The sequence below is a fragment of the Quercus lobata genome, chromosome 11 (assembly GCF_001633185.2).
Source record: "Quercus lobata isolate SW786 chromosome 11, ValleyOak3.0 Primary Assembly, whole genome shotgun sequence".
NCBI classification, from domain to species: Eukaryota; Viridiplantae; Streptophyta; class Magnoliopsida; order Fagales; family Fagaceae; genus Quercus; species Quercus lobata.
The window spans coordinates 14,815,252-14,842,720 of record NC_044914.1 but is presented as its reverse complement, the minus strand read 5'-3'; the positions used below and the strand labels follow the sequence as shown (position 1 = coordinate 14,842,720).

The following is a 27,469-nucleotide window of genomic DNA, read 5'->3' as shown; positions in this document are numbered from 1 at the left end:
ATTTACAGCAGTCACATAGATTTCAAGATTTCTTCCACAGTGATAAGAGTGCAAAGGAACAAGTTACGCTCGTAAATGCACAAAGCCATTAGCACAAAGGTACAAGGCAAAACAAGTTTTGAGACAAAAACTCAACAATGTCGATCAAACTTTTTGATTTTCTACTTTTTATGTGGTTTTTGGATTTTTGACACAAAAGAAATAAATGATAGAATGCAAAAACAAATAAACAAATTTCAACCCACATAATAAATAAGCAAACAACCAAACAAAGTCACAAAGCATAGGAAGTATTGATGCATGGATATGTTGTAATGCTTATGCATGAATACCCTTTTTCACCCACATGTCACTTGCGTTTGGGGTGATTTCCTTATAGGATTGGGTACGAGAGTTAGGGCTTTCAAACCTTCGTGTGAAGCTTTCCAAGCAGTTGGTGAAAGCGCCAATCATCTTCATCATGTCCATCATTCCGGGATCACCACTTTGATCTCTTGATGGTTCACCAACCCAATTTCTCCTATCATTTCTAGGTCCTCGTGACCTTGGAGTAGTTGTATTATTCATTGCTCTCAGCGTTTGACAATTTGGCCGAGTATGCCCTTGAAGTCCGCAGTGATGACACACATAGTTCGACCTAGGACCTCTTTGTGATCGTGGACGAGACTTGGCTCGGGATTCAGACCTGCCCACAGATTAATTACGGGGGTTGTTCACCATCTGTTGTTTCTCCACATTCCTCTTCTCCTCTATCTTGGGCTTCTCAGCAGTAAGGCCAACTTCAACTGACTTTTTGGCCTTTATAAACTTCACTTCTTTAGTGATATTGCCAGATGAGCTAATCCCTCCTGTATATTCCAACCCGGATTTATCTGAAAAGTTCTTTTGAGATGAAATAACATCATCTAGGTTCTTCGTGGTGACCTTCTCTATCTTAGCATTTGCTTGCATAACCTCTTACTCAAGAAATCTCACTTTTGTGTAGACTTCTAACAGCTCACCATTCAGTGTTTCTATCTCACATTTGACCTTCTTATAGTGAATTAGGAGACTTTTATAGTCCTCCTCTGCCTTCTTCATCTTTCTCACAGCTGCCTTGGCCACCTTTGTGTACTCACCCGACTTTTCCAGGAGTGAGTTATAATTTTTTTGAAGATTGGTTATGCTTTCATCTTCTTCAGCATCTGATTCTTCAACAACTCCCAATGATTCTTCATCACTATGTTCTTCAAGTTTCTTCAAGTTCTCGTACAAGCAAATTCAACTCGTCTGAAGACTTAACATGGGCAATAGTCATAAAAGCAAAATAATTTCCTTCTCCGTCACAGCATTCCTCAGAATCTGAGTTGGATGAATCCGAGTCAATCAGTGTCGTGGCATATACCTTTTCTTTCGATTTCAAATAATTCGGACATTCTTTCTTAAAGTGTCCATGCCTGTTACATTCAAAACAAGTGACACCTTGTGTAAATTGGGATTCTTTTCCATCTTTCTTTTTGAATTCCCTTTTCTCCCTTCCTAAACTTTGGAGTTTCCCTTTATCACCAAATTTTCCATTATTCTTGAATTTCAAGAATTTTCGGAAATTTTTTACAAGGTATGCAACATCTTTGTCAACCACATCTTCGTCCGATGAGTCATGGACTTCCAACTTTTCATTAATGGTCTTGAGATCAAGAGATTTTCTCTTCCGTTGATTGGGCAGCGACATTTCATAAGTTTGAAGAGAACCAACTAGCTCTTGGATTTTGATGTCATCAAGGTCCTTACTCTCTTCAATCGCTATAACTTTGGCACGAAAGCTTCCCGGCAATAATCGAAGGATCTTCCTTACTATTTTAGAATCCTCTGTTTTCTCTCCCAAATTGAACTTGCTGACAACCACCTCATTCAGCTTAGTATAGAAAGAGTCAAAGGACTCATCCTCACTCATTTTCAGCTCCTCAAACCGAGTGGTTAGCATCTGTAGCTTGGTGTCTTTCACTTTCTTTGTGCCTTTGTAGGTAGTCTCCATTATCTAGCATGCTTCTTTGGCAATGGTAATGTGAGAAATCCTGTGAAACTCATCTGGAGACACACCACAGAAAATTGCATTAAGTGCTTTACTGTTAGCATTAGATGCGGCGAGTGCTGCCTTATCCCATGTGGATTTGGCTTCCTCAAGCCTGGTCCAACTTATATCAACGATATCCCAAACTGATTCATCAATGGAGCATAAAAATGCTCTCATGCGAACCTTCCAAAAAGCATAATTACTACCATCAAAATATGGAGGTGCATTTAGGGATTGAGACCGATCCATCTCAATAAGGGGTCCAGGATCACACTATGGTAATGAAACTACTAAAAGTGTACCCGCTCTGATACCATTTTAAAGTTCAAATAGTGTATAAAACACCCTTGAACGTTTAGAACCCCTAATTACAAAATAACCAATTCAAGCTATATGACAAACAACTAGTGTGCGGAAAATGAACACAAGCTATAAACAGAATTGGTAAACAATCTAAGCCAATTAAAATCACATCCACAGCTGAAAATAAAAGGCAAAGATTAAGGGAAGGAAGATGCAAACACAACGACAACACACGATGTGTTATCGAAGAGGAAACCGAAGCCCTCAGCGTAAAACCTCTCCACCGCCCTCCAAATGGTTAGTAATCCACTAGAAAATGTAGTTGGGATACATGAACAGCAATAGACCCTCCAAACCTAATCTACCCAGTGTACCTTAAACCCTTCAAGCTGCTTGCTCCAACAAGGTACACCGAACCTATTTCTTTTCTAACTTCTTGGATTCCGCTACTTGACCATAGCATCAACCAATATAAATTGGTTCCTTCCTAACTACTTCCCAGAACACCAAACAACTCTCTCACAGTAATGGATATGGTGAGAAAATGTTTTGGTAAAAGGCCTCTTAAAGATTTAACAATGGAGAGGAAGAAAGTTGAGGAATTTGAAGAGTCTCTTATGTGAAGATTGTGGATAAATCAATCTTGTTTTACTCTAAACTTTCTCTCTCAAAATTCTCTCTGGAAGCCCTCTTTCTTTCATGGGTATAAGGGGTATTTATACTGGGTTGAGAATGGAATGTGAAGAGTCAGGTTTTTCAAAACAAGGTTGGCTCGAGACTTGGCCTCGCGGCTTAACTGGGTCGCGAGATCCAACCGCAAGATAACAGAATGGCCAATTGTCCTATTTTGTTCTGTAGTGCTCCAACTAGCATGACACTTCAACTTCTAGCATGCTTGGCACGTGTGCATCTTTTGGCGGCTTGCAGCCGCAAGTCACTCGCGAGATCCAATCGCGAGTTTTTGTTTTTCTTGCACGCTCTTAAGCATTTCATCACACTATCTCACTCACTACCCTTAAAACAATCCCACCTAAATACAGGGTTACTAATTGCTGAAATACAAGCAAATTTGGCACGGAATAAAACTAACAAGATGGCTGATTAAATTCAACCTTACACCTATCTTTTGTATATTGTTTTAAAGTTAAAAAAAAATTTTTGAAATTAAAATTATTTTCTAGAAACGATAATTACGAGATATATATATATATAATTTTTATATTTTCAAAATATTGAAAGACGAAAATACAATGTAATTCAATGACAAACTTAGCAAAAAAACCAAAAATAACTGTAATGTTTAATTTTTTAGGTTGGCAAAGCATGAGCAAAAGTGTCTTATAATAGTGCCTTAAGATTAAGAGTCAAAAGTTGTTGTCCAGACTGCTGCCCAGGTGTATTAATTGTAGTTGTATCTTGATTGTGTGGGAGATTGTTTATATTATTATGTTATCCATACTTATGTCAATCAAGGAAGTCAATCTCATAATGAAGGTTGTACCGATTTGGCTAGTGGAACAATATATTTCGGTACTGGTCAATACTAATGTACCATTTCAGGTTTACCGCTATTTTATATATTTCATATATATATATATATATATATATAAACTAAATACTTTTTAGAAAATAATAACAACCTAAAACTTAAAATCTGTTGTGAAAATGTTGTAAAAATATTGTGAATATAACATTTTTATTTTTGTTTTGGTACACGTATCTCAATTTTCAACTATCATCTGCCAACAAATTGTTAATAACTCACCTTTTTTTCACCTCCACTCATCCTCTTTTACTTTTACAATTTATATTTCTTTATTTTTATCTTGATTTTATCTCCTTCACATGTTTACCTCCACTGAGTCTTATCTCATTTCAAATTTCAAAAATCAAGTCATCTCCTTACCTTTGGTCAGTCATCACATGGGCACCCAAAGCAAAACTCAAAATATTTGAGAAACAGTAAAGACATAAAAAATAAAATTAAAAAAAAAAAAACCGAAGAAGAAGAACATCAAAGGTACATAGACGTTGCAGGGACCATGAAGAAAAGTGGAAAGCTAAGCAGAAAAGAGATCGAGATACGTGAAAAGATGCATCAGATCATGAAATTTGTAGAGAAATTATCTTAGGTGAGTGAAAAATTACAAAGAAATTTGCGTTTCTGTTTCGGACCAGTATCCATTTTCTGGCCGAAATCCGGTATTTCGGACGATACAGTCAAAACACTTCCGGTACTATCGGTATTTAAACCGATATGGAGTAAGGACGTTTTTGTACCGTTCTAGCCACCGGTACAGAAAATATCGGCCATATTGACTGCTATGGTACAAAACTGACTATACTGATGTCAATTGGTTAATCATATTAACAAATGGACCTAATTAGATTGATAGCCTAAAATTGACTAAACCATAATTAATACGTGGGGTCTAAATCTTAATCAAAGTTAAGTTTGATTCTTCGCAGGTTAGATGGCCCAACTGGGGTGAAAATTTATTACAACAATTCAATATTCCCTTGTCCCAACACACCAAAACTATCTCAAAAAACAAAAAAAACAAAAAACAAAAAAAAAAAAAAAAAAAAAAAAAAAAAAAAAAAAAAAAAAAAAAAAAAAGAAAAAGAAAAAAACCAAAATTATTGTTGGAAGTAAACTTACAGGAGTATAAGCATCGTTTTGAAACTGATAGCTGACTTTTGCTGCCAATTGCAAATGGTTTCCTAGCCAATTCATACAATGCAGTCTTTCCATATATATCCTTGGCGATTGCTAATTGTACATCCATTTTCATAATTCTCAATGCTATATCTGCCCATAAAAAGAGCACATCTAATCATTGCCAAAGGCGGGTTAAAAAAAAAAAAAAAATCCTAATTTGGTTACTAATATTAATTGCGAAATAGATGGTAGTTCTACGCAACTTGTCTGACTGCGTAAAACTACAATTGTTAAAGTTCTGCCACAATATTATAAAATTATTGATCAGTCTTGTGAAATTTCTATTATATATTATTCATGCCCAATCAAAATTTCTCTAAGGACATCAAACGATGCAATGGCATTGTAAATTAATTGGCTTAAACTCACAATCATTGAGAGATGGGACATACCAAACAAATCATTTGAAATAGTAGCAACAAGAAGCTCAATGCGTTCTTCAGGAGACAAATATTCAAAAGAAGTCTCCGCGAATAGAAACGACACCATTTCTCTATGTCCCAGCAGAGCAGCTATGTGAAGTGGTGTAAATTTCCTTTTTCCTGATTCTATGTGGGTCAAAGTTAGTTTATTATTCTTTTCCACCATCTCCTCTGCAATTATCACATTTCCTGATGCCGCAGCCAAGTAAAGCGCTGTTTGTCCATATTTGTTTTTAATTTCTAATTCTTCCTTTTTCATCAATTTCAGCAGTTCTCTTACGAAGTTGGGGTGATTCGTAGCAGCTGCAATGTGCAGAGCTGTGTCTCCCCCTTCTGTTATGGGATCTCGAACCATATGAGGATATAGATCAAGTGGAGCCTTAGCCTCTTTCCAATTACCTTTAAAAGCAGCTTGATATAGGAGGACACACGAGTTAAGGTATTGAAATCGTTTTTGCCCTGGAATTTTTTTGAAGCAGCATATGGATTAATGAGAATGTTTTGGTGATAAATCATACCCTTTTTTTATAGAAGAGCCCATTTATATGCTAAGAAGCTATAAGAACTAAAACGTCTTATAAGATTTTTTTTTTTTTTTGAGAAACGTCTTATAAGATTTCTTCTAACTATAAACTTTACATATCAGTATCATATAACATTTTTGTATGTATTAATTATACGGAAAAAAGGAAATAACTAGTGAAGAAGGAAACTTGTGGAGACCAAAATCATTCTTCCTGCAAAGTGTTAAATTACTGATTTTTAAAGGGATCCATTTAGGTAGAAAAATGGAAAAGTGAGAAAATAGAAAATTAAGAATGGGTGAAAAAGTGGGAGGAAATAAGAGATTTTAATTTGCCTTATTTATGTTTGATTGGAGGGGTAGAAAAGCAAAAAGATGGAAAACATTTATGTTTAATTGAAAAAAAAAAAAAAAAAAGGGACGATAGAAAATATGCTTTGTAATAAATTTACTCAAATACTCCAATTAGATTTTTTTTTTTTTTTTTTAAAAAAAAACATTATTAATGAGCACTTCATTGAAAAAATAAAAATAAAAAAGAAATGAACACACTAACCAAAACATATAAGAAAAAAAAGAATGACAAAAAAAAAAAAGAATGATAAGTAAAAGACAAAAACAGAAAAAGGATTAACACACTGGACACACAGCAAAAAGAACGAAAAAAAAAAAAAAGTAGCATAAGAAGCAGACCAAAATAAAAACCAAAAACAGGGAAATGATGAAAATAAAAAGAACAAAGAAATGTGTTTAAAAGGATTTTTTTTTTATTTTTTATTTTTTTCAAAGATTTGGTTCCCTTTTCTCCTCCTTTTTTTTTTTTTTTTTCTCCTAAATTTGGGCAGGTTATGTTTTGGTGGGTCAGGAGAGAAAACTCTTGGGCCTTGCTAAAATCACTCCCATATTCCCTCCTCAACCAAATAGTCACTTCTATTATTTTTTTCCCCACTTTTCTCTATTTTATTTTCTATCCTCCCACTTTTCACCTCAACCAAACATACCTTAAAAAAGTTGTGGTTAAGAAATGGTAAATTTAATTATTTAACAACATAATTCTAATACTCCTCCTTATGTGTGGGCTCAAACTCACTTGTAATTATTAAATTAATTATAACATCGTCACAGTTTGACCTTGATTCAATCTCAGTTCAACCTTAAAAACCTTGAACATCTCCCTTTTCTGGTTCATAGAATGGTTCGGGCCTGAAAACAATGCCAAATACATAAGAGAAAACTAAAATTTCTTTTATACTCCCACTTTTCCACCCCCATTTCATATTTTATTTTCTCACTTTTTCATCCCTAACTAAACAAATTTGCAGTGTGTCTCTTGCCAAGAGTTTTGTAGTTCAAATTACATCTCATGGTGTTTTCAACGAAAATATCTAAGGTTAAAATCTCTTACCCCCAACTATCAATGTATAAATAAATAAATAAATAAATATATGAGTTCAAATTACACTTAGTATAACTCTAACAAATTTACATCACTTAATAACTTATTATTGAATTCATATTTTAAAAATCTCACTGTTGGATTCATGGTTTTCAGACTGGACTAAACCATATAATCCAACCCAATTAACCATGAATCTCTCATCAGTATGATTCTTTTAACCCTAGGAATCGTTCTATGCATAAAAAGCATAAAAGTGTGGACGGTTCTCACAGTTCAAATTAGAGCCTAAAAAAAAAAAAAAAAAAAAACAATTACAGAACCTCCTCTTTCTTGCATCTCTCTTTTAGTCTTTTCATTCTTTCTCTTTCCTCTCTCAAATCTTCTATTTTGTGTCTCTCTCCGTAAATTTTGGATTTTTTTTTTTTTTTTTTTCAAATGATAGACAAGAGAGAGCAAAATGAGATAGAAAACATGAAAGAAGTTGTTGAAAAAAAAAAGGGAAGAAGGAAGAAAAGAACAAAAATTCACAAGCACGGCGGAGGATGCTCAAGTGAAGAAAAGAACAAAAGCTCACAGGCATTGCATCTGAAACTTTCAAAGAAAGAAAGTGAAGAGAAGTTTTGAACTATTTTTATCTTAAAAAGGCCAACTTTGAAGCACTTTGCGTGGAGGATATGCTGCCAACACATTTTTGAAACTTGAGACTCTTTGATTAGAAACAAATATACTAGCTAGGAGAACAAAATATAATAATGAGTTAAAATTTTAAGACTATCATACTTTTTTCTCAAATAAAAACTCAATATTTAATTTTGTTTGTTTAAAATTTAAAATTTTTTTTGTTTATGATATGAAAGTTATGATATGAAAAATACATTTGCAAGAGAGATTTTTATATTTATTTGGACTATTAGTCAAATTTTCAATTTTAACTAATTTGATATATTTGTTTATATTTAAAAGAAATTTTATTTTAATTATTACGCTATCACGGTTTGACCTCAGTTCAACCTCAATCCAACCTCGAAAATCTTAAACCTCTCTCTTTTGCAATTTTTTAAACAGTTCAAGTCTAAAAACTATTGTTGGATTACATGTTTTATATGTTCTTAACATATATGTTAATTTTCATGTTAATTAGATGTAATTTACTATTCTTTTTAAATATATATATTTATATATAGACAAAAAACATAGGGAATGGGGAAGGAGGGAGTGGGAAAACAAGACTTACAACACTAGCACTTAAAAAATAGCCTAACCTTTGTAAGTACTAGCAAGGCTTCTAAACCAAAAACTTACTCACTAACTAACCAAAGATGTTATTTACCATTTGATTCATAAACTAATATTTTATTTATTATTTTCAACTATAAAAACTTAAATTTAAACAATTGATTGATGGCATGACTATTGATTTTTTATCGCCTTGAAATCTTGTAAGAATGGAGAATATATAAAATTAATGTAATTCAAGAGTGTATTTGTCAAAATTTGCATATAATTAAAAAATATTGAGTGGTGCAAAATTACTTAAAATTTCACTAAAAAAACTACATATTTTTACACCATCGGATTTAATTAGATCTAAATGTTAAAAATGAAAGCAACAATTATGTCATAAATCTTCTTTATTTCCCTGAAATTCCAAGTGCTCTCACTTATACCTAAATCCTCACTTTCTCTCTCTTAAGCCTTCTTTATCCACACACAGACACCCTCTCTTATCTCCTTTTCTTTCTTAAAACCACATTTCCCAGTTCAATCTGTTTGAGATCTGAGGATATAAGTTTTGTTTTTACTTCTTTTTCATTTCTTCATCAACTGAGACTTGAGTAAGAGAGAAATTGACTTGCATTATTGGATGTGCTTTAAAATTGAGGTTAAGTTCTAGTCCTATATATTCACGCTGAACCTATCTATCCTCGTTTTTATTTATTTGATTTCTAGTTTTTTTTTTTTTTTTTTAATGCGCCAAGTTTAACTCCTTTCCTTTTTTACACAATTACTAATCATTCAAATTACTCTACAGTCTACACGTTAGCATACTTTAAAATTGAACTCTGAACCTTTTTTTTTTCAAAGTAATCATTCACCTTTTTTTCTCAACCATCTTATTGGCTTTATTCCGTGTTAAATTTGCTTGTATTTCAGCATTTAGTAACCCTGTATTTAGGTGGGTTTTGTTGTAAGGGTAGTGAGTGAGATAGAGTGTTGATTGCTCAAGAGTGTGCAAGAAAACAGAGACTCGCGGCTTGATCTCACGGGTGACATCTGGCTGCAACCCGCCAGATGTAGCACACGTGCCAAGCATGCCAGAAGGTGAACAGTCATGCTAGCTGGAGCACTACAGGACAAAACAGGACAACTGGCCATACGGTTATCTCGCGATTGGATCTCGCGACTCAGTCAAGTCGCGAGCCACCCCTGTCTTGAAAAACCTGACGTTTCACATTCTCCTCTCATCTTAGTATAAATACCCCTTATACCCACAAATGAAAGAGAGCTTCCAGAGAGAATTTTGAGAGAGAAACCCTAGAGTAAAACAAGATTGATTTACCTACAATTTATACATTAGAGTCTCTTCAAATTCCTCAACTCTCTTCCTCTCTATTGTCAAACCCTTGAGAGGCATTTTACCAAAACCTTGTTCTCACCATATTCATTACTGTGAGAGGGCTGTTTGGTGTTCTGGGAAGCAGTTAGGAAGGAACCAATTTACATTGGTTGATGCTATAGTAAAGTAGCGGAATCTGAGAAGCTAGAAAAGAAAAAGGTTCGGTGCAACCTCGTTGGAGCAAGAAGCTTGGAGGGCTTAGGTGCACCGGGTAGATTAGGCTTGGAGGGTCTATTGCTGTCCATGTATCCTAACTACATTTTCTAGTGGATTGTTTACCGCTTAGAGGGCGGCGGAGAGGTTTTACGCCGAGGGCTTCGGTTTCCTCTTCGATAACACATCACGTGTTGTCTTTGTGTTTGCATCTTCCTTCCCTTTTATCTTTGTCTTTTATTATCTACAGTGGGTTGTGATTTTAATTTGGCATAGATTGTTTTCCAATTCTATATTATAGTTTTTGTTCATTTTCCGCACACTAGTTGTTTGACATAAAACTTGAATTGGTTAATTTGTAAATTGGGGGTCTAAACGTTCAAGGGTGTTTTTTACACTATTTGAACTTTCAATTGGTATCAGAGCGGGTACACTTCTAGTGGTTTGATTACCATAGTGTGATCCTTGACTCCCTATTGAGATGGATCGGTCTCAATATCTAAATGCACCTCCATATTTTGATGGTAGTAATTATGCTTTTTGGAAGGTTCGCATGAGAGCATTTCTATGTTCCATTGATGAATCAGTTTGGGATGCTGTTGATATAGGTTGGACCAGGCCTGAGGAAGCCAAATCCACATGGGATAAGGCATCACTCGCTGCATCTAATGCTAACAGTAAAGCACTCAATGCTATTTTCTGTGGTGTGTCTTCAGATGAATTTCACAGGATCTCTCACATTACCGTTGCTAAAGAAGCATGGGAGATATTGGAGACCACTTACGAAGGCACGAAGAAAGTAAAAGACACCAAGTTGCAGATGCTAACCACTAGGTTTTAGGAGTTAAAAATGAGTGAGGATGAGTCCTTTGACTCTTTCTATAGCAAGCTGAATGAGGTGATTGTAAGCAAGTTCAATATGGAAGAGAAAACAGAGGATTCTAAAATTGTAAGGAAGATCCTTCGATCATTGCCGGAAAGTTTTCGTGCTAAAGTAACAGCAATTGAAGAGAGCAAAAACCTTGATGACATCAAAGTCTAGGAGCTGGTTGGTTCTCTTTAGACTTATGAGATGTCGCTGCCCAATCAACGGAAGAGTAAATCTCTTGCTCTTAAAACCATTAATGAGAAGGTGAAAGACCATGACTCATCGGGAGAAGATGTGGTTGACAAAAATGTTGCATACCTTGTAAAAATTTTCCGAAAATTCTTGAAATTCAAAAATAATGGCAAATTTGGTGATAAAGGAAAATTACAAAGTTCAGGAAGGGAGAAAAGGGAATTCAAAAAGAAAGATGGAAAAGAATCCCAATCTACACAAGGTGTCACTTGTTTCGAATGTAACGGGCATGGACACTTTAAGAAAGAATGTCCGAATTATTTGAAATCGAAAGGCAAAGTGTATGCCACGACATTGAGTGACTCGGATTCATCCGACTCAGATTCTGAAGAAAGCTGTGATGGAGAGGGGAACTATTCAGCTTTTATGACTATTGCCCATGTTGAGTCTTCAGACGAGTTGAATCTACTTGTACGAGACCTTGGAGAACATAGTGATGAAGAATCACTGGGAGTTGTTAAAAAATCAGATGCTGAAGAAGATGAAAGCACAGCCAATCTTCAAGAGAATTATAACTCACTCCTGAAGAAATCGGGTGAGTACACAAGGGTGGCTAAGGCAGCTGTGAGAAAAATGAAGAAGGCAAAGGAGGACTATAAAAGTCTCCTAATTCGATATAGGGAAGCCAAATGTGAGATAGAAACACTGAACGGTGAGCTGTCAGAAGCTTACACGTGAGATTTCTTGAGCAAGAGGTTGTGCAAGCAAATGCTAAAATAGAGAGGGTCACCACCAAGAAGCTAGATGATGTTATTTCATCTCAAAAGAGCTTTTCAGACAAATCCGGATTGGGATATACCGGAGGAAGTAGCTCATCTGGAAATGTCACTAAAGAAGTGAAGTTTATAAAGGCCAAAGAATCAGCTGATGTTGGTCCTACTGCTGAAAAGCCCAAGATAGAGGAGAAGAGAAATGTGGGGAATGAACGGTTGTTGAATTCACGTAATCAATTTGTGGGTAGGTCTGAATCCCGAACCAAGTCTCGTCCACGACCACAAAGAGGTCCTAGATTAAATTATATGTGTCATCATTGCGGACTTCAAGGGCATACTCGACCAAATTGTCAAAAGCTGAGAGTAAAGAATAGTGCAACTCCTCAAAGGTCACAAGGACCTAGAAATGATAGAAGAAATTGAGCTGGTGAACCATCAAGAGATCAAAACGGTAATCCCGGAATGATGAACGTGATGAAGATGATTGGTGCATTCACCAACTGCTTGGAAAGCTTCACACGAAGGTTTGAAAGCCCTAACTCCCGTACCCAATCCTATAAGGAAATCACCCCAAACGCAAGTGACGTATGGGTGAAAAAGGGTACTCACGCATAAGTATTACAACATGTCCATGCATTAATTCTTTCTATGCTTTGTGACGGTGTTTGAGTGTTTACTTATTGTTTATGTTAATGGTTGCTTGTTTATCTATTTGTGCATATTTTTGGCTTTCTTTTTATTTTTGATCAATCTTTTTCTTCTTCTGTGTCAAAAATCCAAAAATCACATAAAAATTTAGAAAATCAAAAAAACTGATTGACATTGTTGAGTTTTGTCTCAAAACTTGTTTTGCCTTGTACCTTTGTGCTAATGGCTTTGTGCATTTTCGAGCATAGCTTGTTTCTTTGCACTCTTATCACTGTGGGAGAAATCTTGATATCTATGTAATTGTTGTAAATAGATCTTCAAACTTGTCATGAATGATTAGTGAATGGTTATGTTGATCTTGAGACATGCATAGACTTGTGTCTATATATCTTCCCACTCTTTATTTTTGTTTTCGCTAAAAAGAGCTCACCAAATGTAAATCTCCAAATGAAAAGAGATATTGAGCTGCAAAAGCCTGTCGCACATACTAGTATTCGATTAGGAAAAAGGAAAAGCACCAAAGATTAAAGTGAATGTTTATTCAAAAAGCCAAAGGCTATCTCATCAAAGTGAAATATCAAACATCACTCTCACAATGAGAGACGATTGTCTCAAAAATATCAAAAAGATCAAATGTTATGATTGAAAGTGGAGTCAAATATAAAGCTCCAAGTTATGTTATCAAGTTTTGTGAGAGGTCATATATGCGTATTTCTATAATTGAGATGGGTCACATGATCTAGTGCTAATTGTGTATGCCTTGGTTGAATTGATCATTGAAACTTCACATTAGACTAGGGACTATCTCATTGTTGATATCCACACACAACATACAAGTCTATGTTTAATAAATGCCATATTCATTTGTGTAATTGTACTTGATAAAATGTGTTTTCACATGCTCAATCTTTGTTTATTCAAGCACAAAAAGATTTTTAAGTGTTTTAAGTGTTTTTGGAAAGTATTTTGGTCTTTAAAACTCAAAAATTTCAAAAATCACATTTGCCCTATTTTGGCGACTCAGTCGCGGGTAAGTCCAGTCGCATGCCACAGTCGCGAGCTCGCGAGTCAATTTTGGCGCCTTATTCGCGAGTGGAAGGTCCAGTCGCGAGGGTTACACAAAAAATTTCACGGCTCAACTCGCGACTCCCTCGTGGGTAGATCTTTTAGTCGCGAAAAACACTTAGAAATTTTTTCAAAATGTTGTCTTTGAGTGTTTTGGCGGCTTGACCTGGCGACTTGTTGGCGACTCACTTCAGTCGCGAAAAACGTGTGTTTGGCAAAAATAGGGGCAGTTTTTAAATCTTTTTCAGTTTTCCCTCGAACTTATTATGACTGTTCATTGTCTTTTCTTTCTGAAACTTCTCAAACACACCGTGTTACCCTCTTCCAACTCCATTGTTGCTTCATTTCTTCTTAAAATCATCAAGAAAAGATATGGGTCTTATTTTCCTCATCTCATATTCTCTGTTTAATGAATGTTTTTCTTGCCATTTGAGTAGATACTATATTCAAAACATTCTTCTCTTTGTTTGTTGGGTATGGCTGGTTGTGTTTGTTGTTGCTTTCATCCGTTTTCATATTGTTGGTCACACTGTGCTTTTTCTTTGTTCTGTTATTTGCCTGTTGTTGATTTTCAAACTCTTTTGATAAATGGGTTTGGTACTTTTTGTGACTTGCTCCATTCATTTGTGTGTGTGTTGAAGTATGCTTGCGGCATTGGACTACTTATCTCATATTACTGTGTTTTTATGATGACATAACATGTGTGTGATTGCATCTTGAAAGTATCTCTTTAAAACACTTCATTTTTTGAATGTTATGTCTCACTACCATGTGCTCTATTTTGGGTGTTCTGATCTTTCATTTTGATATTTTATGCCTATTCCTATCTTACGTGGTCTTATTTATGCTATCCGTTCTTAATGTTCGAATGTTGTTAATCTGTGCATATCATGGTCATGGTAGACTGTCTCATTGACAGTTATTTCTAAATTTGTGTTTCTCTATGCTCTATTGCACTTTCACCATTTTGTTGCACCTGACTCATTGTGCACTTTAGTATTGATTGCGATTTTGTTTGGGTCTGACCTATCTTAAGTTTGTATTTGTGTATAAAATCTCTGGTTTACACTCTTATTTGCATCTAACCATGTTGATCTTTATCTTGTGTGGTGTTGTTTTTGGTTCTTTGCTGTGTGCCTATTCTCTTGTAGATGTCTCGTCGATCCTCTAAGGGCAAAGACATTGTTGCTGACGATCTAGCAACCCCAGTTGCTAAAAGGACTCGACTCTCATCTCAGTCATCTCAAGACTCCAATTTGGAGAGGTTCAGAAACCCGCTTACCTCACACATCTACTCAAACATCTTTGACAAGTCAACTCCTATAGTGGAATGGGTGGTTGAGTTTGACACCTTAGGGACCACTTTTATCCCTCGAATTTTTGAACCACGAGATTGGGCAAACTTATTTGGGAATTTTGTCGATCCAATGGATGAACTGGTTAAGGAATGCTACTCTAATGCAAGTGATCTTGGAGTTGAACTAATTTTCTGGGTCAGAGGAAAGGAATTTGGCATTTCCCCAAACTCCATCGCCGATATTCTCTGCATCACTAGACCTCAGAATGTGGATCTAACTCCGTACGATGATCAAACTCCAGAGATTCAAGACATTCTACAAGTTCTAGGATCTGATCATGAAGTATCCAATACAGGCACATCCATCAACACTGCAAAATTTGCACCAGAGCTGACCACACTAAAGTTGATCATGTTCTCTAATCTCTACCCACTGTCCAACACTACCTTCATAAATCTTGGGAGAGCTCAATTCCTTTGTGATCTTATTACAGGAGCCCCCATTGATATCTGTGCTCACATCTTTCAAACCATGAGGAAGACCGTGGCTCGAACTGCAGCTCGAGGATGTATTCCATTTTACAATCTCATCATGAAGTTCATTCTTCGTGAAGGCATTGTTCCTCCCTCGGATGGAAAAATGTTGACCCGTCAGCGTCCAATTTCCATGTACACTCTTCAAGCCAGCAGAAGTCACTCCTCTAAAACACCAAAAAGTGCACACATCTCTCCAGTTACTCCATCTACTCCTGAGTCAGAGATACCTGTACATACCACACCTACTTCACATGTCATCCCTGAAGTTCTATAAGCTAGCATCCCGCAAGCACAAATTGATCCTCAAACTGATAAAGTGGGTAGTTTGCTTGCAAATATTCAGAAACAAATTGATGAGATGGTGACACTTCTCTACTCCACCAACAACCACGTTCAAATGCGACTCGAGACCATGGAGAATCAGCTAGAAGCTATTCAACAGAAGTTGGACAACAGCCTTTAGCTATTCGTGCCAAAATGGGGGAGAGCATTCAGTAAGGGGGAGAAAGCTCAAAGGGAAGTATGCATAGTAATACGGGGACTACACACATATTTTTGTTTTAAGACTTATCCTTTAAATTTATAAGTTTATGTTTTTGGATATTTAGTGTTACTATGGGTTTGATACACTGTGGTTTTGGTGTATTTTTGTTTCTAACTCATAACTTATAAACTTGGTTTACTCTCTATATATATTGTTGATGTGTTTCAGCATATATTGTATTTTGTACCCATGTTGCTTATGTAAGCTTTTAGAGTTATGTTCTATGCATATTTGTAGGCTTTATGGTTTGTACCATACTTTATGCAGCGTTTTATGCTTTGTTTAAATCAGTACTTCTATCTAAATGTCTTGCATTTTCTTTTATGTACTGTCACTCTTGTGCCCTTGTAGGATTGTTCCTAGATGCATATACTTAGTGTATTATGCATTGGTTGAGTGTTGAGCATACAAGTAACTTGCATTGTTCTTGTTAACCTGTATGTTCAAGTGTTCATTCCAAGTGTGAATGAGCACTGTGATCACTACCTTGTAGTAGTTATCTGTTTGATCAAGCCATGAGTTGGTTCTTCTCTTCATCTTTGCTTGATCACTTTAAGCCTGTTTCATATGCATTTCATGCTTTTCTGCATACAATGATCATGGTGTATTGTTGTGTTTCAGGAGTTTCATATTCTTATGATTCAAGTGCTTCACAGCTTCTAGAGTTAGGTGTGAGTGAGTTTTACTCAACTGTTCCCAACTTACATGTTAAGTCTAGAGTCTGTTTTAGGGTTTTGTCACGGAATAGCCAAAGGGGGAGATTGTAAGTTTGAATTTAATCAACCATCTTATTGGTTTTATTCCGTGCCAAATTTACTTGTATTTTGACATTTAGTAACCCTGTATTTAGGTGGGTTTTGTTGTAAGGGTAGTGAGTGAGATAGAGTGTTGATTGCTCAAGAGTGTGCAAGAAAACAGAGACTCGCAGCTTGATCTCGCGGGTGACTCACAGCTGCAAGCCGCCAGATGCAGCACACGTGCCAAGCATACCAGAAGGTGAACAGTCATGCTAGCTAGAGCACTACAGGACAAAACAGAACAATTGGTCATACGGTTATCTCGCGACTAGATCTCGCAACTCAGTCAAATCGCGAGCCACCCCTATCTTGAAAAACCTGACGTTTCACATTCTCCTCTCACCTTAGTATAAATACCCCTTATACCCACAAATGAAAGAGAGCTTCCAGAGAGAATTTTGAGAGAAAAACCCTAGAGTAAAACAAGATTGATTCACCTACAATCTATACATTAGAGTCTCTTCAAATTCCTCAACTCTCTTCCTCTCCATTGTCAAACCCTTGAGAGGCATTTTACCAAAACCTTGTTCTCACCATATTCATTACTGTGAGAGGGCTGTTTGGTGTTCTGGGAAGTAGTTAGGAAGGAACCAATCTACATTGGTTGATGCTATGGTCAAGTAGTGGAATCCGGGAAGTTAGAAAAGAAAAAGGTTCGGCGCAACCTTGTTGGAGTAAGAAGCTTAGAGAGCTTAGGTGCACTTGGTAGATTAGGCTTGGAGGGTCTATTACTGTCCATGTATCCCAACTACATTTTCTAGTGGATTGTTTACCACTTGGAGGGCGGCAGAGAGGTTTTACGTTGAGAGCTTCGGTTTCCTCTTCGATAACACATCGCGTGTTGTCTTTGTGTTTGCATCTTCCTTCCCTTTTATCTTTACCTTTTATTATCTGCTATGGGTTGTGGTTTTAATTTGGCTTAGATAGTTTTTCTAATTCTATATTATAACTTTTGTTCATTTTCCGCACGCTAGTTGTTTGACATAAAGCTTGAATTTGTTAATTTGTAAATTGGGGGTCTAAACGTTCAAGGGTGTTTTTTACACTATTTGAAATTTCAGCAATATTGGCAAGTTAGAATGTCAGACACATAAGATATTTGAAAACTCATTTGCAAGTCCGGTGTCAGTATGACTGCAGCCAAAGAGAGAAAAAGAGAGAGCACTTACTCTTACTCTCATCAGAATTTGAATTCTGCGTGCCATCACTCTTATCAGGACCTGTCTCCTCTACTTTATCTATCTCCACTACTTCAACTTGTTCCTTGGGGGATCCTTTTTGTTCCATAACCATATCTTCTCCAGCAGAAACCGTTTGGGAATGACTCATTCCTGGAAATGTCTCTCTGCCCTTCTAATCTCCACCTTTGTCGAGGCAAGTTGACAGCACTCTCTTCTATTTTTTTCTTCAATGTAAAAAATAAAATTAGAGGTAAAATAAATTGAAAGTTCAAAAACGTGTAAAAACACCCTTGAACGTTTAGACCCCCAAATACAAAATAACCAATTCAAGCTTTATGACAAACAACTAGTGTGCGGAAAATGAACATAAGCTATAAACAGAATTGGAAAACAATCTAAGCCAATTATAAATCACATCCACAGCAGAAAATAAAAGGCAAAGATAAAGGGAAGAGAGATGCAAACACAAGGACAACACACGATGTGTTATCGAAGAGGAAACCGAAGCCCTCGGCGTAAAACCTCTCCGCCGCCCTCCAAGCGGTCAATAATCCACTAGAAAATGTAGTTGGGATACATGAACAGCAATAGACCCTCCAAGCCTAATCTACCCAGTGCACCTAAGCCCTCCAAGCTTCTTGCTCCAACGAGGTTGCGCCGAACCTTTTTCTTTTCTAGCTTCCGGATTCCGCTACTAAACCATAGCATCCGCCATCCTTGGCATCTTCCAATGCTTCCCAAAACTCCAAGAACACTCAACACTCTAAATGGGTGTGGGTAGTGTTTGGATAGAAATCTCCTCTCAATGGGTATGACAATGAGAGAGGGAATGAGAAGAGACTACAAAGATTTCTCTCTAAGAATGAGTAGCTCTCTCTAATTGGGTGGGTGTTTTGAAGAAACCTCTCTTAGGGTTTTTCTTTCTGAATAGCCACCCATATATTGTGGGAACGAGGGGTATTTATACTGGTGTGAGAATGGAATACGAAGAGTCAGTTTTTCCAAAAACAGGGCTGGCTGGCGACTTGACCTCGCGACTTGACTGAGTCGCGAGTTCAAGTCGCGAGCTAACTTAATGGCCAGTCTGGATTTTTGTCGTGTAGTGCTCCAGGTGGCGTGACTGTTCAGCTCCCCTGCATGCTCTGCACGAGAGCAACTTTTGGCGGCTTGCAAGCCGCGAGCCACCCGCGAGTCCTAGCCGCGAGTCTCTGCTTCACTGCACTGTCTTGAGCATTTCTTCACACTCTCTCACACACTACTCTTACATGATTCCCACCTAAATACAAGGTTTCTAAGTGCTATATTACAAGCAAATTTGTCATGGAATAAAGCCAACACATGGTTGATTAAATTCAACCTTACATAAATGAATCAGTATATTATATAATATTATGTGAGTCTAAGGAATACCAATTGAATTAATAGATGAAGAGTAACTAACAACAAAAAGTATTACCAATTTTCATATATAAAATCCATTTCAAAATAGTTAAAGTATATATGGGTAATGATTTTGTTTCCAAATAACAAGGACCTCCCACTGAAGGTTACTCAGTAAAATAAGAGGGAAATTTTCAATGATAAAATATTAGGGAAACTGACATACATATGAACAGAATGAGATTCGTTAAACAGAGAGACGAATAAATTTTGAATAAAGGCATTGTGTGTGACTTTTTCAATTTGCAAATTTTTTTTTTTGGGTGTTCCTCACAAGCTTCCTTCCATGAACTTAAGTGATGGAAACTGATATTATAGAGACCCAAGTTGTAGGTTAGTAGCATGTTATATTGACGGTATTTGAGGTCCAATTTTAATAAGACAGTCAAATTGAACTAAACCATGGCTATTGAACAAATTTGTAAGTACTTTTCTAATTTGAATTTTATTCAACTTTTTCTTCTACCGACAATGCAAAGTACCCTAGTAAATTAGTATGAATTACCAGCACAGAAATATCAAGCTTAAGGATTTCGGCGAAAAAAAAAAATCTAAGAGCAACAACAACAACTGTTATGCTAATGATTTATTACGGGTGCCTGATAATACTTACTTCATGAACTCTAGCCGATTAGAAAGTAAGATTCAGAGCCTGTTGAGCAGCCAATGGAAATAGAGTTTTGATACTTAACCTTGCAGGAGCTATTGGCTTCCAAGATGACTAGATTTATATAATAAGGAAAAGGTTTGGTTCAAACTAAAGATGACATATATCATGTCATATGAAATGTATATAACTCACTTGATTCATCCCTTTTATTATTATTAATATTTCAAAACAATAATAATAATGTTAAAAAAAGTACAAACATTATTGACCCAAAACATTTAAAAGTAAGTCAAGTGAAAAAAAAAAAATATATATATATATATATATATATATATTGATTTTACAGCATAATGAGGTTAATTGGGGGTTTTGATTGAACAATTTTGAAACTTAGAAGATTTAATTGAACAAAAGAAAAGTTAATAGTCAAATTTCGAAGATGTGTTTTTGCATTTTTGCCTAAAATTTATTTGCAAAAATGTTGAGTTATAGCATTACTCATATTTATATAAAAAAAGTCAATAGATAAAAAATTTTGTCAAAATATTTTCACACCTAATTGATGTGACAAATTATTAATGATAGATAAAAAAATGATATAAATGAGTCTTAGTGATCTCTTCTCCTGTTATTCTCATCATAATCTTCTTCTTTCTTCTTTTTATTTTTTCACCTCCTCTGTGCTAGAGCGATATATCAAAGAATGAGAAGGGCTGTTTGTGAGTTTTGACCCAGCAAAAGGAGAGAAGAAGGGAGAAACTGCTGTAAATATATATATATATATATATATATATATATTCAAATTCGTGGGGACGCGCGTGCAGCCGCGTCGCACGCTGCACGCGGTGTCCCTGAGAGTCCGACACGGGTGCGGCAACCAGATTGCCGCAGCCGTGCCTCCCATTTTATTTTTATGTTTAGTTAGTTTTACCATGGTTCAGTGAGGGTGCTATTTTGTTTCTTCCTGTTTTGGGAGCCATAATGTTGATTGTTGGGGTGATTTTCCATTCGGGCAGGAGCTTGTTGTGCAGGAATGATGGTTCGAGGGTATAGGCTCAAAATTGGGTGGTGATTGAGCCACTGTGTACGGTGGTGTATTGCGGTGGTTATGGTCCGTTTTTGGTCTTAAGTGTTGATATGTGTGACAGTTCGTATGATGAGAGAAATAGAAATAGAAGGTGGAAGGATTTTGGAGATACCTGGCTATGCTGTTGATGTAGTTGTTGCTGTTATTGGAGTCGTTGTGACTTTCAGTGGCTCCCTGAGCTTCGACTTCAAAGAAGCACAAGTACGAGATTTACAAAGATAAGATAACGAGAACCAATCCAATAATACATGGTCAATAATGCATTGTACAAGATCTATAAAGATAGGATAACGAGATCAATCCAATAATATATAGCCAATAATGTATATATCTTAAAATTATTATTAGACACTCACAACACGTGCTTTCATGAGTTCGACTATTCGTGTACTATAAGGTTATTTTGAACCACCCAAATGCCTTATCTTTATTTCTTTCCCTTTCTCATCTTTTCTTTTCATCATTTCATACCCGAATACAAAAAAGACTACAGCCCGGAATTTTCGTCCCGTAGTTGTCTCAAATTTGAAATCCCTAATTTATTTTGATTTGGGTTGGTTTTTTTTTTTTTTTTTTTTTTTTTTTGGTGGGAAAGAATGTTTATTGAAAAAAAGCATATCTAATATTATTCTTAATCTATAGAAAAATGTACTTTTTGCCCACTAAAAATAGGTATTTATTGTCCACAGAAAAGTGACTCTAATATTAAGTTAAAATCCAAAGATAAAATAAAACAGATATAGGAAAATTACACTTAATATTTGGAAACTAATTTTAGGACTTTTTTTTTTAATTTTTAAAATATGAATTAAAAAGATCGAGTTTTAAAGCATTCGACAATATTGTGGAAAAACATGAATATTTTTACAACAAAATAAGTATTATATATAGGTCTTCAAAAAAACAATTATTACAAATGATATTATAGTTGTAAAGTATTTGCACATTATGCATGACATTATTGTCTAGTATTTCGTAATGTACATGTTGTCCACTGAAATATAAGATTAATCTAACCATATGACTTATCAAAAAAAAAAAAAATCTAAACATAGAATTTTGAGGGTTATAATTAAACTAACTAGTAAAATTTTTTATTGCAAAATAAGAGATTTAGAGTTTATATCCCTCATATACCAAAAACTAACTGACGTCTTAGCTTAAAGATATAAAAAAATCATCACATAGTGTGCACCTTAAATTATAAAGTATGAATAAATCATCACAAAACTGAAATAAAGTAGGCTTAAATGCACTTTTAGTCCCTACATTTTGCATCTTTTCCATTTTGGTCTCTACATTTTTATTTCGCTACTTTTAGTCCCTAAATCAATTAGCGCATTCCATTTTGGTCCTTACTGTTACTCACTTAATAGAAATTGCTAATGTGGCAAACGGAGTGCACTGTTGGCACATTAAATGTTGACGTGGCTAATAAAATAATATTAAAAATGCCACGTCAGCATAAAATAATGATTAAAAAAGACACATAAGCATTCACATCAAATTTTGATTTTGAAAATTAATTTATCTATTTTAACAAAATAAAAAATGTAAAAAACAAAATTAGAACCTAAAATACATATGAATTCAGATCTACCATTCTCTTCATCAAAAAGACAGAAGAACACAAACCCCAAAAAAATCATACAAACCTAGAAAATCAAACATAAGAACACAAGAAAATCAAACCCAGAAAAATCATAAATGAATATTGTACAAACAAAATCAATCCATTTATGTATATATACATAAACCAAATAATCCAAAACAAAATCAATCCACATATACCAACACAAACCTAGCTCAACCATACCAACACAAAGCTCAAACCCAGATTAAACATAAGAACACAAACTCAGATTTTCTAGGATTTTCTTACCCTTTCTTGTCAACCAAACACAAACACAAATTGATCTCCAACAAGAACACCAAAACATCTCAAACCTAGCAATCATTGATCAACAAACACACCCCACGACCCACTCCAACAACAAACCCACCCTTTGACCCACCACCAGACCCAATCGACCACTGCTTTACAACCATTGACCACCACCACCGATTTTTGTTTCACAATTACCACCACACTGATCTCAGCCTCTCTCTAAACCCAAATCAAAACTATGGAAGGTTGTGGAGAAGTAAGGAAATAAGGAGGGGCAAGCAGAAAAGGGAATTGGGTAAGGAAAGACACCAATCTAAGACAAAGAGACCCATTGAGAGAGAAAGACATTGATCTGAGCCACAGAGAGAGAGCAAAGCACCGATCTGAGCGAGGAACTTAAGGCATTTGGGTTTAGGTTTAGGTTTGAGCAAAATCAAGAGATAAAAAGAATGGGTTAGTCAGAGAAAGAAACAAAAGCACCACAACCAGTTATGGTGGTGGCGGTGGTGATGAGCAAGGAGGTAGAACTCGAAGCTTTTGGCCATGAACGTGTTTTGGAAGAGAGAGATCTCCGTTTTTTGGAAGAGAGAAAGGAAGCTTGGAGATTGTTTTAGAAGGGGTGGGGGAATCGGTTTTTGATAAGGAAGTTTTGGGTTGAAGTTTTTTCTGGGTTTGTGTTCATGTGATTGAATATTTTGGTTTTGTGTTCTTTCTTGTTCATGTTTAAGATGAGACCAGATCTGAATTCATGTGTATTTTAGGTTCTAATTTTGTTTTTTTGATTTTTTATTTTGTTAAAATAGATAAATTAATTTTCAAAATCAAAAGTTGATGTGGATGCTTATGTGTCTTTTTTAATCATTATTTTATGCTGATGTGGCATTTTTAATATTATTTTATTGGTCACGTCAGCATTTAATGTACCAACAGTGCACTCCGTTTACCACATCAGCAATTTCTGTTAAGTGAGTAACGGTAAGGACCAAAATGGAACGCGTTAGTTGATTTAGGGACTAAAAGTGGTGAAATGAAAATGTAGGGACCAAAATGGAAAAGATGCAAAATGTAGGGACTAAAAGTGCATTTATGCCAATAAAGTATGAAAGCTAGCTGTAGTGCTTCAAGTGGCTTAAGTCTAAGCATTAATAAGTGTTGTACACTAACATCTAAAATTAACTTTACCAAAGAACTCAATAAAGTCTGAAAGCTAGCTATTGCAAAGTCTAAGCATTCATAGATTATGAAATGCCTGCCCCTTCTTGGTTATCTATTGAGCTAGCTTGGATTCGAAACTCACTAGGGTGAGGAGGAAGCGGGAGTCTCGCTAGAAAATGATCTACGGTCGATTAGGGATGAGTCAAAATTTCAGTTTTGGGGGCAAAATAAAAAGCACAAGATTTGTAGTAAAATTAATCCAACATATTAATGGACATTTTTGGGTAGGTCTAGGCCCTTGTTAGTTTGGTATATGGATTTGTTAAGTTCTAAAAGTTTAGAACAATTAGAAAACCGTGAACACAAGCTTGTTTAGATATAGATCTTAGAGTCTATAGGATATATTAGATAATGCTCAAGGTACTGCAAGCCAGAATACAAGAAAAAAGAAGCTGAAGGTTCAGGAAATTCGAAACATGCTAAGTTTTACCGATTGAGATGTGGTTCTGTAGAATTTTAGGTTCAGCCCATTAGCCGAAACGTGTTCGTTGAAACCCAAATTGTGATCTGCTTGTTGCAGTATATAAATGACATTATAAGCTAACCCTAGGTGTGGTTTTTAGTGAGAGAAGAGTGCATATTTTGCCTCCTATTGTAGATCTAAGGTTTTTGCACCCCAAAACTCTCTCAAATCTTCTACTGGTGTTATTTTTTGAAGAAACTCAAGATCCGATATTGTAGAAATTGCTGCATACAAGATCAACTACTGCTGATGGTCTAAAACTTTGAGTGGGATCTCAAAGTCACAAATGTAGGTGTTTGTGTTCAACAAATTTAGATTAAAAAAGTCTGTGGATTCGGAGCTGTGTATGATCACGTGAGTAAGTACTACCAGAGGTAACTTTAGATTTAGGGAAAAATCTATTGTAACACTTTCATTCTATTTAGTGAATTTGTTGCCTTGAGGATAATTTAGATTACATCCTCCCTAGGTTTTTTTACCTTGAAACTGAATGGTTTCATTAGTTTTCCTAGGTCATCATATCACTTGTCTTCTTTACATTTCCACACTTAGTGATATGATTGTTTGTGTTTAATATAGATCTGAATAATAAACCTAAGTTTCAAGTTAGTTAATTAATTAGATTAAACAATTTGAGTGTACATGGGTCTAAATAAACCAATAGGATTTATATTTTCAACCAATTTTGAAGAAGAAAAAATTATTCTTTTCTATTTTACAAATTCACTATTCAAACACACCTTCCCACAACCTCTCTATTTTTTCTCTATTTTAATAACATAATACCTTTTTTATTTTTAATAATTTCTTCCTCTCACTCATTCTTATCATTTTCCTTCCACCCCTCAGTGGAGGAGTCATACCCAAACCCCCCATATCTGCTATCATCCCGTCTCTATCGTCTCTAGATCGCAAGATCACAAAGCCTCCTCTGCCACTACTGTGCTTTAGCAGTTGTGATTATCCCTTCCACCGCTAGTTCTAGTCCTTTCTCATCATCTCCGCGGTTCTGGCCTCATTCCATTTTGCTCATCCATCAATTCACTCAGCAAAGGCCCTTAACACCAAGCAAATGTAAAGGATTTTTGTTGGGGTTGTATTTAGTAGTTTGGGATTGTTTGTCGGTGTTGAAAAAAATAACAAGGGTTTACAAAGTTGCGGTGGCTCATTATATCTAGAGAGTCATTTTAGCTCTTAAAAAAATTTCAGCTAAATAAATAGTTTGCTCTTTGTTGGATTCCAAAGTTGCGGGTTTATTCTCCAAAATAGAGAGGAAATTAGCTTTGAAGAGCACATTGTAAATGCTTTAAGCATGGTTATTATAATTGGATTGAAACAGACTTGACATGGTATAGACTTTTAGGACATTGAATCATATTGGTTTGACTAATAGGTTATTGACTTAGCTACAGGTTTAATTAAAATTTAAATAAAATATAAAATTGTTTGTTCGTTTAGACCCCTTAAATCAGATTGTTTGACCTAATATATTAATAAAGTGATTACTTAGTTTAATTTTCAGATCTAGGTTAAACACAAATAAATCATATCATGCAAAGATGTGGAAAAGTAAATAACGCCACAATATGATGACCTAAGAAAACCAATGAAACTAACCGTTTCAAGGTAAAAACCTGTGGAAGATTTGACTTAACTATCCTTAAGGTAAAGTAAATCCACTATAAGAGAATTGAAAACAATTAGATTTAATCTTAAATCTATTGCTATCTCATATAATAACTTACTGACACGACCACGTGTAAGTTTCGAATCCACAAACTTCTCTTCTTGGATTTACACCAACGCAAGCCGCCTTGCTTGTGACTTTGAGATCCCATTCAAAGGTTTCAGATCACCTTCAGTAATAATCTTGATGCAGCAACTATGTTCTACTAACACTTGTTTGTAGTTTTGGCTCCGGTAGATTCTTGTGTAGTTAAAAGGTACAAAACCTTTCTCACAAAGAGTAATTAACACACAAGTTTTCTAAAAAGTTTTCAAAACGTGGCTAGAGTTTCCCTTTTATAAGTGGAGAAGTTTAGATGAAACCCTAAATATTTTCGCGGGTTTGGGTCTGTTTAAAAATTCTGCAGAAAAAAACTGGACCTGCGATTTTCAATTGGTTGAGCCTAATTCTCGATCGGTTGAGTAAAGCAGAACCACACTCCTTTTTCTGCAATTAGGTGGACTTGAACCTTGAAATAACCACTTTTAAGCATTGTCTAAAAACCTAGACTAGACATGTTTTGTTCTCAGTTTGCCAACACAATATAAATGTGATTCCAAATATTTAAATCTAAATCTTTAGAACCTAACAAAAATATTTTACAAAAATCTAAAACTTAAAAATTGATCTATTAATTTTTTAGAAATACAACAACAATATATAATATAATATTCATGATAAAATATATAAGTATGTATATACATAAATAATGCAATATTAATTATTGAACACTCTGTGTAAGTGTTTTTTTTTTTTTTTTTTTTTTTTTTTGAGAGGAAAAAAAAAAATTAAGAGCTCAACGAGAGAGAGAGATATATATATATATATATATCTCGTAAATCTCAACAAATTTTTTAACGAAACTTACAGACTTACATAATACAAATAGATAATGTCAACACTCAAAACAATATACAAAATTAGAAATGTAAAGTTACAAAAGCAT

The 27,469-nt window shown here is 35.3% G+C and overlaps 1 protein-coding gene across 1 annotated transcript; it reads right to left on the bottom strand.

Moving 5' to 3' along the window:
- Window positions 1-696: 696 nt before the first annotated feature.
- On the bottom strand, window positions 697-5,855 carry LOC115966433 (ankyrin repeat-containing protein ITN1-like). The gene is made up of 3 exons (XM_031085669.1): window positions 5,471-5,855; window positions 5,019-5,168; window positions 697-872 (listed from the first exon to the last, which is right to left on the bottom strand). The coding sequence occupies exons 1-3, from the start codon at window positions 5,853-5,855 to the stop codon at window positions 697-699; spliced, it is 711 nt and encodes a 236-aa protein (XP_030941529.1).
- Window positions 5,856-27,469: the final 21,614 nt, after the last annotated feature.